Here is a 16624-nt window from a genome sequence, read left to right as displayed (position 1 = left end):
CCCTGCAAAGCTGCCCACTGACCTCCACATGCATGCCATGGCATAAATACACCTGTATTCACATACATGAACACACACACATCTACACACACCAAAATAAAAATATGTATTTAATTTTTTTAATGAAGTAAAATACTTCTTTTCAGAATAGTACGTAAAAGACAGGGAAGCTTTAGACATGTTGCAATAGAACTAAAATCGATCATATTTTCTTTCTGGAAATCTAATTTCAACCTATCTTAAATTAAATGTTATGATTCCTTTTTACATAAATAATCATCTCCTTCACTATTCAGTTATAGCTCCTCTGTTTACCACTTAATTACAATAATCTAACAGGATGCTCACCCACCATAAGTCAGTTAATGGCTCTGTTATTTTGAGATTCTAAATATCTGTTCTGTTATTTTAATACATAACAAAAGGATGACATAAACAGACTAAAGCTAGCCACCACTGCTTTCCAAGTATGTGAAGGCTTCACTGAACTCCTACTCTATGTAGGGTGCTCTAGTATAGAACTGGATTGTAAAAGAAAATTAATAAGCTTCTACTGTTAAGTAGCTGATGTCAAGAAGGGAGAAAATGACACAAATCAGTTAATATGATGTCTCATGATCACAGTATACATGAAATGTTTTCAAAAAAAACCAGGATAGTCACCTAATCTAATTAGGATTTGCATTTGGGAAAGACTTCTTGGAGATTTCTGGATGGAAGGTAACTGAGGGATTTCTAAAATTTTCTAAAAAAAAAAAAAAAGGCAAAAGAAGGAAACTTCAGGAAATAGGAATATGATACAAACATAGACACAAGATAAAAGATGCTATTTTTAGGGAACATATATTTCAGTGTCACTGTATTTGCACTACAAAGAAGACTGACACAGGAAGGTTAAAGAGGCAGTCAGACACCAGGATGCTGAAAGGCCTAGAAAAGAATGTTGGCTCTGATCAACTAAATTTTAAAGCCAACCAGGATATAAATAAAACATTAAGAAATATTTTAAGAAAGCAGAGGGTAAGAGAAAGGCAAGATTGTTGGGAGAATTAAAGGAAATAGTAAATACACTTTGGTCAGTTTCTTCTGTACAGTGTACTTCTCAATAGCTATTTAGCTCATTATGAGCTAAGGTTTCTGGATGTGTAACATCTAGGAAAGACATGTTCTCCAGGCATATTAAGTCAAAACCTCCAAGGGATTTTTATGCATGTCACCTTTTGAGAATCACTGCTCTTGGTGATGAGAATCACTCAAATGGTAAGGAAGAGAGTATCATTTTGGCATATTCTGGAAGCATTAAGAGTAACTCTATGTCTGAGTCAGGAAGACCAGTTAGAAGGCTCCTGCAATGGTCCTATAGACATGAACGGACAATATGGACAATGCAGACCCAGAGGACAGGTTGACTGGAGTATGTGAAATATAAAACAAGAACAATTTTGCAATTTGGTGATACAAATGAAGACAAACCCAGGTCTGAGGGTACGTTTAAAAGGAAAACAAACACTGGGGCTCCACTGTTTAACTATTTCTTACAAATTAAAATTTTTCATGTGCAATTTAAAAGAGAGTTACTTTAAAAGGCCAGATTTAGGGCTGGAGAAATGACTTAGCAGTTGAGGCGCTTGCCTACAAAGCCTAAGGACCCATGTTTGACTCTTCAGATCCCATGTAGGCCAGATGCACAAGGTGACAAAATTGCACAAGGTCGCACATGTACACAAGTTGGCACACACATCTGGAGTTCGATTACAGTGGCTGGAGGCCCTAGCGTGCCAATTCATTCTCTCCCCCTCTCAAAAAAATGGATAGTTTTAGAATATTTAACAAAAATAATGGAACTACATGTGTTAGTGTATATAGAACAAGGAGTTGCCTCCTTGCCACTATGCTTAGATTAGTATCAATTACTCTTGCTGTTAAAACAACTATAAACTAAAGAAGATATCAGAGAATATAATTTCACTTAGCCAAGGTGAAAAGCTTTGTAACTAAGAATAGTGAGTAGAGAAAAAGCTCAGTGTGGGGCTGGAGAGATGGCTTAGCGGTTAAGCGCTTGCCTGTGAAGCCTCAATCCCCAGGACCCAGGTTAGCCAGATGTACAAGGGGGTGCACATGTCTGGAGTTTGTTTGCAGTGGCTGGAGGCCCTGGCACGCCCATTCTCTCTTTCTCACTCCTTCTGCCGCTTTCTCTCTCCCTCTCTCTCTCCCTCTCTCCCTCTCTCTCTCTCTCTCTCTCTCTGCCACTTTCAAATAAATAAATAAATAAACAAAAAAATTAAAGAAAAAGAAAAAGCTCAGTGTGGTTGAGGGGTGAATATTGGAGAATAAGGCCAAAGCAGAGGGATAAGAGAAAATGAATTCTTCATTTGACTTTTCAGAAACAAACACGTTAATACTCAGTGAGTGATTAAAAACATAATTCTGAAAAATAACACCTTATATTTTACTATATTTTTAAATAAAGCAGATTCAAGGAAACATCAAAATGATATTCCTGAACTTCTTTAATATTAAAAATCATAAAAATTAAGGAAGAGAGGTTATTTTTTAAGTGATAACAAACAAAAACGTAATCTTGGGCCAACACTATCTTATATTCTATTGTAGGTCCTTACTTTAAAGTCATTTATTTGACTTTTTAGATTTTTATAAAAGTAATTCAACCATTAATAATTTTCAAGGTTTGCATTTATTTGTTTTTATTCCTTTTTTTCATCTACCTGTCAAAGTCAGAGTGCAAAATTCATAAGAACTATTAAAACCAATTGGTCCAATGTTCTATTGGTGAAAGCTGCTAAGTTCAAAGATAGTAAAAGGCAAACCTCAAGAAAGCCAGAATTAAATTTATCTTCACGATCCAGGCATGGTGGCACACACCTTCAATCCCAGCACCTGGGAGGCAGAGGTAGGAGGACTGCCTGAGTTCCATGAGACTACATAGTGAATTCCAGGTCAGCCTGAGCTAGACTGAGAACCTACCTCAGAAAACAAAAACAACACAAAACAAAACAATTATCTTCACAGGCTGGAGAGATGGCAAAGCCTAAGGACCCAGGTTCCATTCCCCAGGACCCACATAAGCCAGAGGCAGTAGGTGGCACATGTGCCTGGAGTTCGTTTGCAGCACCTAGAGTCCCTGGCGCACCCATTCTCTCCCTCCTTAGCCCCCCCCCCACACACACCTCTTTCTTTCTCAAGTAAAAATATTTTTTAAAAAATTATCTTCACACAAACTCTTACTCCTTCCATCATGAAAATGATGCCATTAACACTTCAACCTAAATTCTTAGTAGTAGTGCACTTCTAAGAATTAAATAACATTTTAAATCGTAAGGTACAACACTTAAAAACTACCAAGAGGACTGGGGAGATGGCTCAGCGGTTAAGGTGCTTGCCTGCAAAACCTAATGACACAGGTTCAATTCCCTATTACTCATCTAAAGCCAGATTCACAAAGTGACCCATGCATCTGGAATTCATTTGCAGTGGCTGGAGGCCCTGGCATGCCCATTCTTTTTATTCCCCCTTTCTTTCCCCCTCCCTTCCTCCCTCCCTCCCTCCCTCCCTCTCTGTCTGTCTCTCTCCTTGCAAGTACATAAATAAATAAATTTTTTTTAACTAACAAAGGAGATACCCTATCACCTAGCCAACTTCTAAAGATTTCTCTAATATGTTAACACTGAAATCACCCTCTTCCTAGGGCTAGTAGCACAAAGATACTTCCAACTATCTTCTTACCTTCATGATTTGGTCCTATAATTTTTTTAATCATATAAATGTTGTTACTCCTCCTCAGCATAAAACATTACTTAGCATGCTTAGAGGAATATCAGAAGCTAGAGAGCCTCGCAAATACACACACACATGTATGTATGTATGTATGTATGTATGTATGTATGTATGTATGTATATATAAAATCTCCCTCTACTTCCTCTCAGGCACCACCAAAGGGAACCACCATATATATATTACTAGTAATGGCACACCCTTGTATTTGGACATCTCACCTAATTTCTACTTCCTGAAATCAATTATTTTTCCATGATAAAATTATAAACTCACCCCCATCATCTATAAAAACCTCTAGCTATATCAGAGTTAGTAGCAAAATACTGGTCTCAAAGCCAAAACAAACACATTTCCTACCACCACTTTGATTCAATGTCTGTGGAAGATCCTTGAAGTTTATTTCCTCTGATGGATATCTTCAGAAAATATTAAATGTTATAGCTGTGACAAAAAGAGGTGACAACTTATAATGAGGATGGAGTAAGCAACAGGTAGGTTATTAGTTCAAAAAGTTGTCACAGGGCAATCTGATGGGAAAGGCAACATCAGTCCAAGACCAAGCCACTGAAGAACTAGAATATTTTTATGGCAAGGGAAGAGAAGATAAAAATAAAGCACAGATTCTTCAAGAATTACAAGTAAAATGCAGCACAGTAGCATAGAAGTATGACATGAGATGCATTTAGAGAAAGTTGCTGAGGTTGAGCAAAATCAATGGCTGGCAAAGCAAAAAAATAAGATTGAAGTTCACTGGCTACAAGACAAGGAAATTTCAAGTAATAGCTTATTGGACTGGGATAACTTGTAAGAGTGAGCATCTTATAAAGAAAAAGCAACCAGTGCTTTGGGATGTGACGTGAATAAGAGTTTAAAGGTAAAAAATACTTTTAAAAATCTTTACTGGAAGGAAACATGAAAAACAGCATATTTTATTGTGGACCAGATGGAGTAGTGATTGTTCTTTTTAAGAAGGTGAAGGTTTGAGCAATTCTATCTACAAAGAGGATGGAGGTAATGGAGAGAATGAAGCTGTTAATGGCTGGACCTGGTGACTCAGCCTTTTAATCCCAACTATTTAAGAGACTGAGGCAGGAGGAGCACAAATTAAAGGCCTGCTTAGACTAGGGAGTGAATTTAAGGCCAGCCTGGGCAACTTAGATCCTGACTCAAAATATAAAAAAGATAAAAATATAAAAAAAAGATAAAAATATAAGAAAAGGATTAGGGCTATATCACAGTGATATAAAGCCTAGCCTATAGGAAACCCTGAGTTCAATCCTCAGGAAAGCAAAAAAAGAAAGAGAGAGAAGAAAAGAGGAAGGGAGGGGAGAAGAGGGAGGGGACAGAAGGAAACATAATCAAATCCAGAAAGCAATAAATGATGAGAGTAAACCTCTAAAACATTGGAAGGGACAGGATCTAAAACCAGAGCCAAGGATCAGGAAGAGGTCATTTACTCTACAGAAAGCTGAGCTGTAGTCTCAAGTAGAGTACTGATAAACGTTTGCTAAGAAATATTAGTGAGAACTGTCCAGTTATTCTCAAACATCAAGCTGGACAGAGTGGCAGCATTAGCAGTTTACTTGGTCATTCATTTTTCTCCACAGTGTACAGTGGCCTATGAGAGCGCTGCAGAAGCAAATGACCACCTGTCCTCTGTTGTCTTATGATTCCTTGCTTAGTTCATACTAGTGTTTATTTTTATTTATTTATTTATTTGAGAGCAACAGACACAGAGAGAAAGACAGATAGAGGGAGAGAGAGAGAATGGGCGCGCCAGGGCTTCCAGCCTCTGCAAACGAACTCCAGACGCGTGCGCCCCCTTGTGCATTTAGCTATCGTGGGACCTGGGGAACCGGGGTCCTTAGGCTTCACAGGCAAGCGCTTAACCGCTAAGCCATCTCTCCAGCCCACTAGTGTTTATTTTTAAGAGAAAGAATTTTGCCTTGTATTGTAATTGTACACAGCTCTGTCGGCTAACTCCAATTAAAACGAGTTCCTCAGAGCCTAGCACAGAGTAGAAAGTCAATGAACATTGTTTAAAAAATGGATATACACCCATAACATTTTTAAATATCACAAAAAACTCTACTTCACACTAAAGTCAGTGACATCATAAAGAATCAAGTTTACCATCTCAGTCAGATGATGTTTACAGCACAAAATAACCGACAGGGGTACACCCTATAATTAGCCACTTGTTTTAACAAAACAGATCATTAAAAGTAATGTTGCCATGTTTTCTTATAGTCTTAAACATAGCATTTAAACCCAAATACCTATTTTAAAGGGAAGTAGAGATTAACAGCTAATTGTTTTACATTGTGAAACTCTATTCACTTCCAAAATGCAAAAGGATCTTTAAACCCTGATAGTTTCCAATGACCTTCCAACACTTCCAAAGATCTTTAAAATTTCTCTTCCTATGGAGTTCCCTGGGCATCAGGAGATGGCTAAAGGAATCTCATCAAGGATTATATCCTTCTGATCCAGTCTGCTTACATTCCATTCTGCACACACTCCCCTGGGCACGACTATACAACTGGTTTGGGGTACCATCTACAACACCCTGTATGCCATCAAGAACCACCCTTGCCCAATAAGGGTTTGGAACCAGTTCTGTGCTACCTAAGCAATTCCAAGATACTGACAGCATTTAACTACCTGGAATACTGAAGCATGCAGCCCCCATGAATACTAAACATGGATCTGGGGTAAACAAAAGTGCCTAGTCCTTACAAGAAAAATGCTGTTTATGGGAAGGGTGGGGGTGGGGGACACAGACGGAGGTGTGTGGGGGTAATCGTTTCCTTTTCCAAGACAGACTTTTCTCCACATGTTTTAAGCGGCTTCTATAAAACGGTCCTGTGATTCCAAAGGTGCACTCAACTGGGAAGGAAACCCTAGCTACCTCCTGACGACTAGTGTGCAACTGGCACAGGGTGGCTGCAGTAGAGAGGCGGGTGTCCCGGGGCAATGCGTCCAAACGGGCAAAGGTCTCCATGGGAAGGTACAGGGATGGCGACAGTGGATGCTTTTGAGAACGCAAAGTTAAGAGGGCAGGGAGAGGCGGCCATGGGGCGCAGGCAGGACAGGGGATGGGCTGTGGGGCCGGGCCGGGGTCCACGGTGCTGGCATCAGAAAGCTTTCCTCATGCAGGTCAGACCCCGCAGTCCTCCCCTCCCCTCCCCAAGGCCCTGCGCCCCGGCCCTGCGCCCCGCGCACGCCGTCCTCCTGCCCTCACCTCGGCCCTCAGCACGCCGCGCGCCCGCCGAGGAGGCCACGGCCGGGGCTCACCTGCGGCCCACCCCGCACTCACCCAGATGATAAGGCTGTCACACAGAGGCAGCTCCGGCGGAGGCAGCGGCTGCGCCTCCTCCATGGCCGGGACGTCCTCCTCCCCAGGGCTCCAACCTGGCCGGCGTCGACGATCTGCGGGAAAAACTCCGCGGCCAGGCCCCGCTCCCGCGACGCTCACGCGCCAAACCTCACGCCGACGTCGCGGCGTCGGCCCCTCCTCGGCCGCAGCCTCGGGTCCCGCCGCCGCGAGCTACCTGAGCCCGCCCCACCCGCGCACCTCGGTGCTGAGTGACGCCGCCAGGTACCAATCACAAAGAAGGAGGACGGCGGGCGGGGCGCTAGGGGCGGGAATAGGCCCTGTAAGGCGAGCTTATTATTGGGCGCTCCTAGTGCCCTACAACCAATCACAGAGAGGCCCGCCCAGCCTCCTGGAGCTGGGGCGAGGGTGCTAAAAGGTTTATGACCTGGCAGGTGCGGTGCGGCGCGGATGGGGGGACGGGGGCGGCGCCGGGGTGGGGGTGTCCTCGCGCGTGCATGGCGGGCTGAAGCCCGGACTCTCGCCCCAGAACGACTGGGACAGCGTCCGGGAGAGCCTCGGGGTTTCTTCTCGCTGCACCTGCACCCAGCCTCACTGAGTATCCCAGAGCTCCAGTGACCCTCCCGGAAGGAAGATCGCATTTCCTCAGCAAGGCACACGTTGAAAAGAAAGCTTTGCAGACGTGGCCAAGAAATGTTTTCCTAAGGAAAAGAAAATACCTTAATCTGCCTATGTCGAAGACGCTTTCACAAAATCACAGAGGATTGGCATTTTTATTTTAAATGGGGCAAAAGCAAAGACTTTTAGTTTTTTTGAGGTAGGGTCTCACTCCAGGCTGACCTAGGTCGTCTCAGGGTGGCCTCGAACTTAGGGCGATTCTCCTAAGTGTTGGCATTAAAGTAATGACCATGGTTAGATAGCAGGATGAAATCAGTTTTGAAAGACATAGAACATAAAAATATATGCGTTTTCTTTGATTGGCTGAAAAAATCTGAAAATGTGGGGAGCGTAAGGGCATAAATTCGGAAGATTGGGGTTCAGACAAAATGGCTTATGTTATTGGAAGAGGCTAGACTATTCCCACACTTGCTGTTCTCATTAACTCACTCATTCATAGATTCATCAATTCAGAACCTGCATTAATGTATTAACAAGCATCTGAAGCCAGGTGTGGTGGCGCACGCCTTTAATGCCAGCACTCGGGAGGCAGAGGTAGGTGGATCGCTGTGAGTTCAAGGCCACCCAGAGAATACAGAGTGAATTCCAGGTCATCCTAGACTAGAGTGAAACCCTACCTCAAAAAAAAAGAAAAAAGCGCATCTGGCTCATTTAAATCGCTGTGGTTTTATATTTAGACAGTGAAAGTTTAAAACTTCAATGACTGAAATTAAAAGCCCCCAAAATAAAAATTCACATTCTAAAAATATCATGCACTCTTTGGCTATTGACTCCCCAAATGTTATCACAGAACTTCGTTAATGTGTTTGGAGTCATTTTATATTTTAGACATTGGGAACACTGGAAATGTGATTTCATGATAACTACGAGTGGTGTAGAAATTGAAGACTGGGTGCTAATTGTGACATTTTCCTCCACTGACGATTGATGTTAGCTTTATCCCAGACTCCACACTACCAAGAAGTCATTGTAATTAATATTTAAGCATACATTGTAAAAATAATGCAAATTGCAAATTGTAGTTTGCAATAGGAGTTATTGTAATACACTTAAAAGCATTTGAGAAAGGGCAGGAGAGATGGCTTAGTGATTAAGGCACTTGCCAGCTAAAGCCAAAGGACCCAGGTTTAATTCCCCAATACCCAAGTAAGGCCAAAGGACCCAGATTCAGTTCCCCAGTACCTAGGTAAAGCCAGATGCACAAGGTGGCACTTGCACCTGGAGTTCCTTTGCAGTGGCTAGGAGGCCTTGGTGCGCCCATTCTCTCTCTCTCTCTCTCTCTCTCTCTCTCGATCTCTCGCTCTCTCGCTCTCTCTCTCTCGCTCACTCTATCTGCCTTTGCCTCTCTCCTCAAAAAAAAAAGTATATATATACATATATGTGTGTGTGTGTGTGTGTGTGTGTATGTATGTATATATATTTGTTTGTGGTTTTCAGAAGTAGGGGGTAGGGTCTCTCACTCTAGCTCAGGCTGACCTGGAATTCACTAAGAAGTGTCAGGGTGGTCTCGAACCAGCTTCAAACAAATGAAATATTTTTAAAAAGCATTATGAGGCCAAGCATGGTGGCGCACACCTTTAATCCCAGCACTGAGGAGGCAGAGGTAGGAGGATTGCCATGAGTTCAAGGCCACCATGAGACTACATAGTGAATTCCAGGTCAGCCTGGGGTAGAACACGACCATACCTCGAAACAAAAGGGAGGGCACATTAATCACCGGGAAACACAGACTATTAAATTAATAAAATATTCAATGAGACTAACATAAGGGAGTTAGGTAAAGCTATCCTGGTATCTGCTTAGTAAAAAATAAATCCTCAGGGTTGGATCTGCAATTAATACTGTATCTGATGGGAAAGTAGTAAAGGATCATCATAGAACTCAGAAAGAAAAACTTCAAATATTTTAAACATTGAAAGTCCAGTAAAAAAAAAAAAAAAAACTCACTGAAATAGAGCAATAAAAAGCCAAGTACAGGGCAGGAGAGATGGCTTAGTGGTTAAGGCTCATGCCTGCAAAGCCAAAGGACCCAGGTCTGAGTCCCTAGGACCTACATAAACTAGATGAACAAGATGGCACATGTGTCTGGAGTTCATTTGCAGCAGCTGGAGGCTCTGGTGTGCCCATTCTATCTCTCTCTACCTGCCTCTCTCTTTCTCTCAACATATAAAATAAAATTAAGATTTTTTTTTGTTAAAATTTTTTAATTTATTTGTTTGAGAGCGACAGACACAGAGAGAAAGACAGATAGAGGGAGAGAGAGAGAATGGGCGCGCCAGGGCTTCCAGCCTCTGCAAACGAACTCCAGACGCGTGCGCCCCCTTGTGCATCTGGCTAACGTGGGACCTGGGGAACCGAGCCTCGAACCGGGGTCCTTAGGCTTCATAGGCAAGCGCTTAACCGCTAAGCCATCTCTCCAGCCCAAATTAAGATTTTTTTAAGCCAAGAATTTTGGGAAGAATTAAATGTAATACACAATTGGAAGAAACATTTTAGAAAATTTTTGAAGTATTAACAAGATTTAAATTATTTAAATGTAATTAAAACTATGAATATATTCTTTTTAATTTTTGTGTCTTTCTAGCTTTTATTTTAACATAATAATTTGTAGTTACATTCATTTTCCTGAAAATGTCATGTCATTTTGGTATGACTAAAATTTTATTGTGTATGTAGCAAATTTTTATGTATATGTGTATACACATACATAAAATGAATTTTGTTCACTACCTCCTCATATTACCTTCTGTTGTCTGCCTTCACCACCCCTTTCACAGAATCCCTTCTTGCCAGCTAGTCCCTCTTCCATCTTGATGTCTTTATTTCTTCCTCTGTGTGTGTATCTGCATGTGTGTGTGTGTCTGTCCCACTGAGTCCACTTAGAGTTTCTCACATGAGCATGAGTTGCGAAGTACTTATCAGAGCTCATGCAATTTACTAGTGGCTATAACACTAAATAAAATTTCTCCCCCTCCCTCAACAATCATTAGCTGCCAATAACACCTCCTCTGTCATGCATGATGGAATGTTGGTGGGCTTACTACTGTGCATGTCTTGTGCAGGTAATAACAATTGCTATGAGGTTATGAATGTAATTTTCATGTCCTGTCCAAAAGACAGCATTCTATAACACACCTCCCCATCCTCTGGTTCTAAACATCTTTCTGCTCCCTCTTCCAGTGTTCTGTCCATGAGGGGATGATATAGATGTCTCATTTAGCACTTAGCATTCCAGTTATTTATTCTCTGTACTTTAATGGGTTTTGATGAGTCTTTCCAGTAGTCGCTGCTAACTACAATAAGAAGCATCTCTGACCATAGGTAAAGTGGCACTGCTGTGTGGCAACTTGATGAGTACAATATATCCATCTACCTAAAAACAACAATGGTAGCCTATGACCTCCCCAGCCACACAGGCTTTTGACTAAGTTTTCAGAACCAGGCATGAATTCCATCCAATGGAGTGCATGTCAAATCCAATCAGAGAACAATTGGTTACCCTCATAATGGTCATGACAGTATTTTATCAGTGGGCAGATCTAGCCTGTATGTATGTATGTGTATATATATATATATATATATATATATATATATATATATATACACACACACACACACACACACACACACACATAACATATATATATGTTTATATATATTTATATATATATATATTTTATATATATATAAAATAGGATCTGCCACTGGATAAGACTGTTGATGACTTTCCTCCCTCAGCAGAATGTATAGCACCTCCCATCACCGTAACATCTATACAAAAGGAATAATCTATTGTAATCATTATAAATTCAACCATAGACTAAACCAATGTATTATAAATCTATAAATATTGGTTACTTACATGATCAGTAAAGCAAGAAATTTACATAAGATCTTTTATCTGCTAAAAATAACACTGAAGAATGTTTTGTAGTTCAGAGATCTCATAATGTATAATTTATAAAATATTAAATAAATTGATAAAATTAAAATTTTAGATTTAAAAATATCAGCCATATGACCTCAACATTACAAATACTGCTTATGTCATTTAGTATGTACATAGTAAGATGTCAGAGGAGCACTTATTAAACTATTATGTTGATATGTTAACAAGTAATTGTAATCCGTGTTTTTAAATCTTTCTATAGTTAGGTTATATTAATTTATAATTAGGGTACACTAAAGAAATAATGCAGCATGATCTATAATTTCAACTGTTAATTTGACATTAACTTTTTTAAGCAGTCCATATTTGACCAATTGAAAAAACTAACTTTAAAGCACTGGTTGTGAAATTATAAATTGGTATAATTTTCTGAAATTTAAAAAAATGTATTTCAAGGAATTATAAAATATCCAAAGTTAGTAGGCCAATAATTTTACTTTCAGAATCTATTCTAAGAAAATAATCAAATTGCAGTACTTTTTATCAAGTTAAAAAATATAACTATAGGGGTGGAACAAAGGCTTACCCGTTAAGGAATTTGCCTGTGAAACCTAAGGACCATGGTTCAATTCCCCAGGACCCACATAAGCAAGATGCACAAGGGGGTGGATGCATCTGGAGTTCGCTTGCAGTGGCTGGAGGCCCTGGCGTGCCCATTCTCTCTTTCTATCTGCCTCTTTCTCTCCCTCTCTCAAATAAATAAATAAAACATTTTAAAAATGTAGCTATTGGGCTGGAGAGATGGCTTAGCGGTTAAGTGCTTGCTTGTGAAGCCTAAGGACCCCATTTGGTTCAAGGCTCGTTTCCCCAGGACCCACATAAGCAAGATGCACAAGGGGGCACATGTGTTTGGAGTTCATTTGCGGTGGCTGGAGGCCCTGGCATGCCCATTCTCTCTCTCTGTCTATCTGCCTCTTTCTCTGTCTATGCCCATTCTCTCTCTCTCTCTATCTGCCTCTTTCTCTGTCTGTCACTTTCAATTAAATAAAAATAAAAAAATAAACAAAATTTTAAAAAATGTAGCCATAAACTGTATGAAAGAGAAGTGATTTTAAAACATTGTACATTTAAATATATATATATAGTCCTTCCCATCCATCCATCTCTCTCTCTCTCTCTCTCTCTCTCTTTCTGCATTATTCGCTCTCTGTCTCTCAAAAATAAAGTAATAAAAAAGGGGGCTGGACAGATAACAGTTAAGGCCCTTGCCTGCAAAGCTTCAGAATGCATGTTCAAATCTCCAGGTCTCATGTAAGCCAAACACACTGATGCAAGTGTGCAATGTTGCACATCCACCACAAGGTGGCACACACATCTGGAGATCCTTCACAGTGGCTATATATGTATGTATGATATATATATATGTGTGTGTGTGTGTGTGTGTATTATATATGTATGTATATATACACAGTCCTTATTTTGAGCAAAGTTCAATATGTTGTAATAATATTATTAAGGGTTGAAGAAAAGGCTCAGCAGTTAAAGGCACTTGCTTGCAAAGCTTGAGATTCAATTCAGCAGTACCTATGTAAATCCAGATGCACAAGTGTCCTGTGGCAAGAGACCCTGGCTTGCCCATTCCTTTTCTCTCTCTCCCCTTACAATAAATAAAAATGCTTTAAGTGAATACTAAGAGAAAATATAATATTATGAATTTGAACGCATAACATTGAGCTCATTATATAATAAGATTACAATAGAGGCTTAATACTAGTTTTTACCACTTGAATGATTTTCAGCAAATTAATTAAACTTAACTCTCTGCAAACTAGGAATTGTGGTTTGAGTGTCTAGAATCTCTCATAGGCTCATATATTTGAACATTTAGTTCCCAGCTGGTGGTGCTGTTTGGAAGATGTCTCTGGGAGTAGGCTATGAGATGGTCCACCCCAGATCCACATTCTTTTTTCCCTCGGCCTCTTTCCTGCTGAAGTAATGATACAATGCATCAGCTCCTTCCCTGAGAGGCTCTACCTTCTTGGACTGTAAGCCAAAATAAACTCTTTCCTTGAGCTTACTCTTAATATTCCTTAAGATAGTAGTCTTATCAAGTATTTGTTTATAGCAATAAGAAGGTAACTGATAGAAAAAATTGGTACCTAGAAGTAGGGCTATGGCTGTGATAAACCTGTAACTTTGGGAACTGATTTGTGAGATGAATATGTGAAAGACTTGGGAACTTTGGGCTTGATAAACCTTATAGTGCTGTAAATTCAGTTTCATGGACCATTCTGGTAGAAATTTAGAATGCAAAGAGAAACACAGACAAGGGAGGGTTGTCTCATGAAGTTTCAGAGAACAAGGTCTGATGAAAATAAATGTGAGATTCTGGCACAGAAACTGGCTTCATTCTGCTTATGTCCTGAAAACTTAAGTAAGTATAAACTTAAAAGCAACAAAGTAATATACTCGGCAGAGGAAATTTCAAGGCACAATAACATTGAGTCTTTGGCATAGTTGATGTTAGCTGCTTTTATTAAGTACTATGGTGAGAGAAAGAAAAATGCAGACTAGAAACATGAAAACTATGATACTTGACAAGGAAAGAAATGTGACCAAGTTTAAAGTTCCAGGCAAAGATACTACAGCCCACTTGGCTATAATTGTTAAAGAGATTAGCACCATTAAAGAGAGATCTACTTCTCTTCCCTGGGATAATGGGAAAAAATATTAAATAGCAAGACCCAATCCACTAAACACTCTAGTTTCCAAAACTAGAAATTCCTTGAAAAAGAGAAAACCTGAAGGAAGACTGTTAAAGAAGTTCCATGCCTTCCCCATGGCTAGCATATAGAGGCTGCTATAGCTGAAATCCAGAATGAGCTGGCAATAGAATTTGGTAGCATCATCCTCACAGTACTGGTTTTTCAGGTATGAAAAAATGCAAGGTTGAGGTGGTCAAGGAGTATTGCACCACAGTTCCAGAGAGCCACTGAATCTATGGCAGGGTTGGAATCCCTGCAAAGAGACCCTATGTGGCCACTGTGTGAAGCTGAGAAGGTGAACCCTGAGTTGCAATGGAAACCTCAGGATGCTGGAGATTCCAAGACAATGTAGTGTCTGCCAGGAAAGCTATAGGATCAGAATGGAGAAGGCCCCTCATGACCCCTGTATGCACTACAGGCAGCAGTGCTACTGAAGCCTCACAGGACTCAGACAACTCCATCACAAGCCCAGATACCAGACATGGAGCTTATAGATTTGGCATTTGCTTTGCTGTGCTTGCTTTGGCCAAATCTTTTCTTGTTTTGTCCCCAGTTCTCCTCTTTGGAATGGGTATGTTCACTCTTTGCCATTCTGTATTGGAAGTAGGTAATTTTTTTATTTTTTATTTTGAAGGGCTCATTCACAGTTTGTCTTGAATCATAGAAGAGACTTTGAACACTAGACTTTTGAATAATGTTGGAATTAATAAATAATATTGGGGCTTTAAAAGGACAACCCAATGTTTTTGCAACATGAGATAGGCATGGGAACCTTTTTGGGGTCAGGTATGCAATGATATGACTTGAATATGAAATGCCTCCCTTAAGCTCATGTTAGAATGCTTGATCTCAAGCTGGTAGTGTTGTTTGAGAAGGTTGTGAAAGCCTTAGGGAGCAAGCCTTTCTAGAGGTCATCGGTCACCAAGGTGGGCCTTATGGTATTATAGTCTGGCCTCATGCCCTGCCTCCTGCCTGCCAACATGACAATGGGACAAACTGGCACCCACATCTGCCATGTCTTCCCCACTATGATGAACTCTACCCTCTGAAACTATAAGACAAAATAAAGTCTTTACTCTTGTCAGGTACTTATTCCCAGCATTGAGAAAACAAGTAATACAATACAATAATATTATTGTGTTTCTATACTTAGGATTTTTTGTGGTAAATGGGAAAAGCCAAATTACATTACTATTTTTTAATTTTTTGTATATGAAAAGTTCAGATATTTAAAACAAATAGGAAAGACTATACATTTGGTGAAAAATACTGATAACTGAAGTTTCATTTAAGTATTTAAATCTTATAATTTATCTAAGAGATTCCTAAAATATGCCACCTTTTAATAGTTGGTTAGCAGAGATAGCTCATAATTCTCATTCAATTGGTGACCTATTTTTTTACATGCAAAAGCCCTTCTAATCCATATAAGCAGGTTTTTAAAACAAAGACCAAACAGTGACACATAGCAGATAATCATTTAATCCTCAGATGTTTGTCTATAAAAAGAAATAATCTACCTTTCTATATGGGACAATTAGTCAAGCTGCCACCTGTTGTTTTCAAGGGTGTTAAAAATTAATAATTTTAAGAGTACAATTTAATATGTGTGAACCATGGATAAAGTCATATTCACAGCAGAGATTTAACAGACTTAATGCAACATAATTTCTAGAGAAGACTGGGATTACAATGTAGAAATATGTCTTATATTTTATTATGCCTTGAGAACACTGTATTTGAAACTATTGTAGCTAGGTGTAATATTATGAACTTTCCACATATATAGGAATCGAAAAGACATTAAAGTGATATTTATCTAAGGAGGTATATTTTTCTCATTCTCTATTATATGAAATGCAATGTATGTTAAAGGAAAAATGCGAGAAAGAAAGAATTATGAAATCATTTCAGGACACAACAAGAGGAAGGCTACTTCCTTATCAACAATGACAAACTAGGTGGAAAAACAAAGGAGAATGCAAATACCAAGAAATACATGTGAAATGACTACTTATATGATAACTTGCAAAAAAAAAATACCTGAAAATCCAGTTATGGCTAATGAAAATGGTCACATTCTTTAATTTTTTTTTTTAAATGAACACTTCCTAAGGTGATTTGAAGATGCTCTCCAGCTCTCAAAAAAAATAAAACAT

General features: G+C 39.6%; 1 protein-coding gene across 1 annotated transcript in view; it reads right to left on the bottom strand.

Annotated features, from left to right (window-relative positions):
- Hook1 (hook microtubule tethering protein 1) overlaps positions 1-7263 on the bottom strand; it is an 81917-nt gene extending 74654 nt beyond the window's left edge. The window contains exon 1 of the mRNA XM_004663204.3: positions 7116-7263. Coding sequence (XP_004663261.1) covers positions 7116-7178 — 63 coding nt within the window. The 5' untranslated portion in view covers positions 7179-7263. The remainder of the gene's footprint in view (positions 1-7115) is intronic.
- Between the last annotated feature and the right edge of the window lie 9361 nt (positions 7264-16624).

The sequence above is a fragment of the Jaculus jaculus genome, chromosome 5, assembly GCF_020740685.1.
Source record: "Jaculus jaculus isolate mJacJac1 chromosome 5, mJacJac1.mat.Y.cur, whole genome shotgun sequence".
NCBI classification, from domain to species: Eukaryota; Metazoa; Chordata; class Mammalia; order Rodentia; family Dipodidae; genus Jaculus; species Jaculus jaculus.
This window is presented reverse-complemented; position numbering and strand designations above follow the sequence as displayed.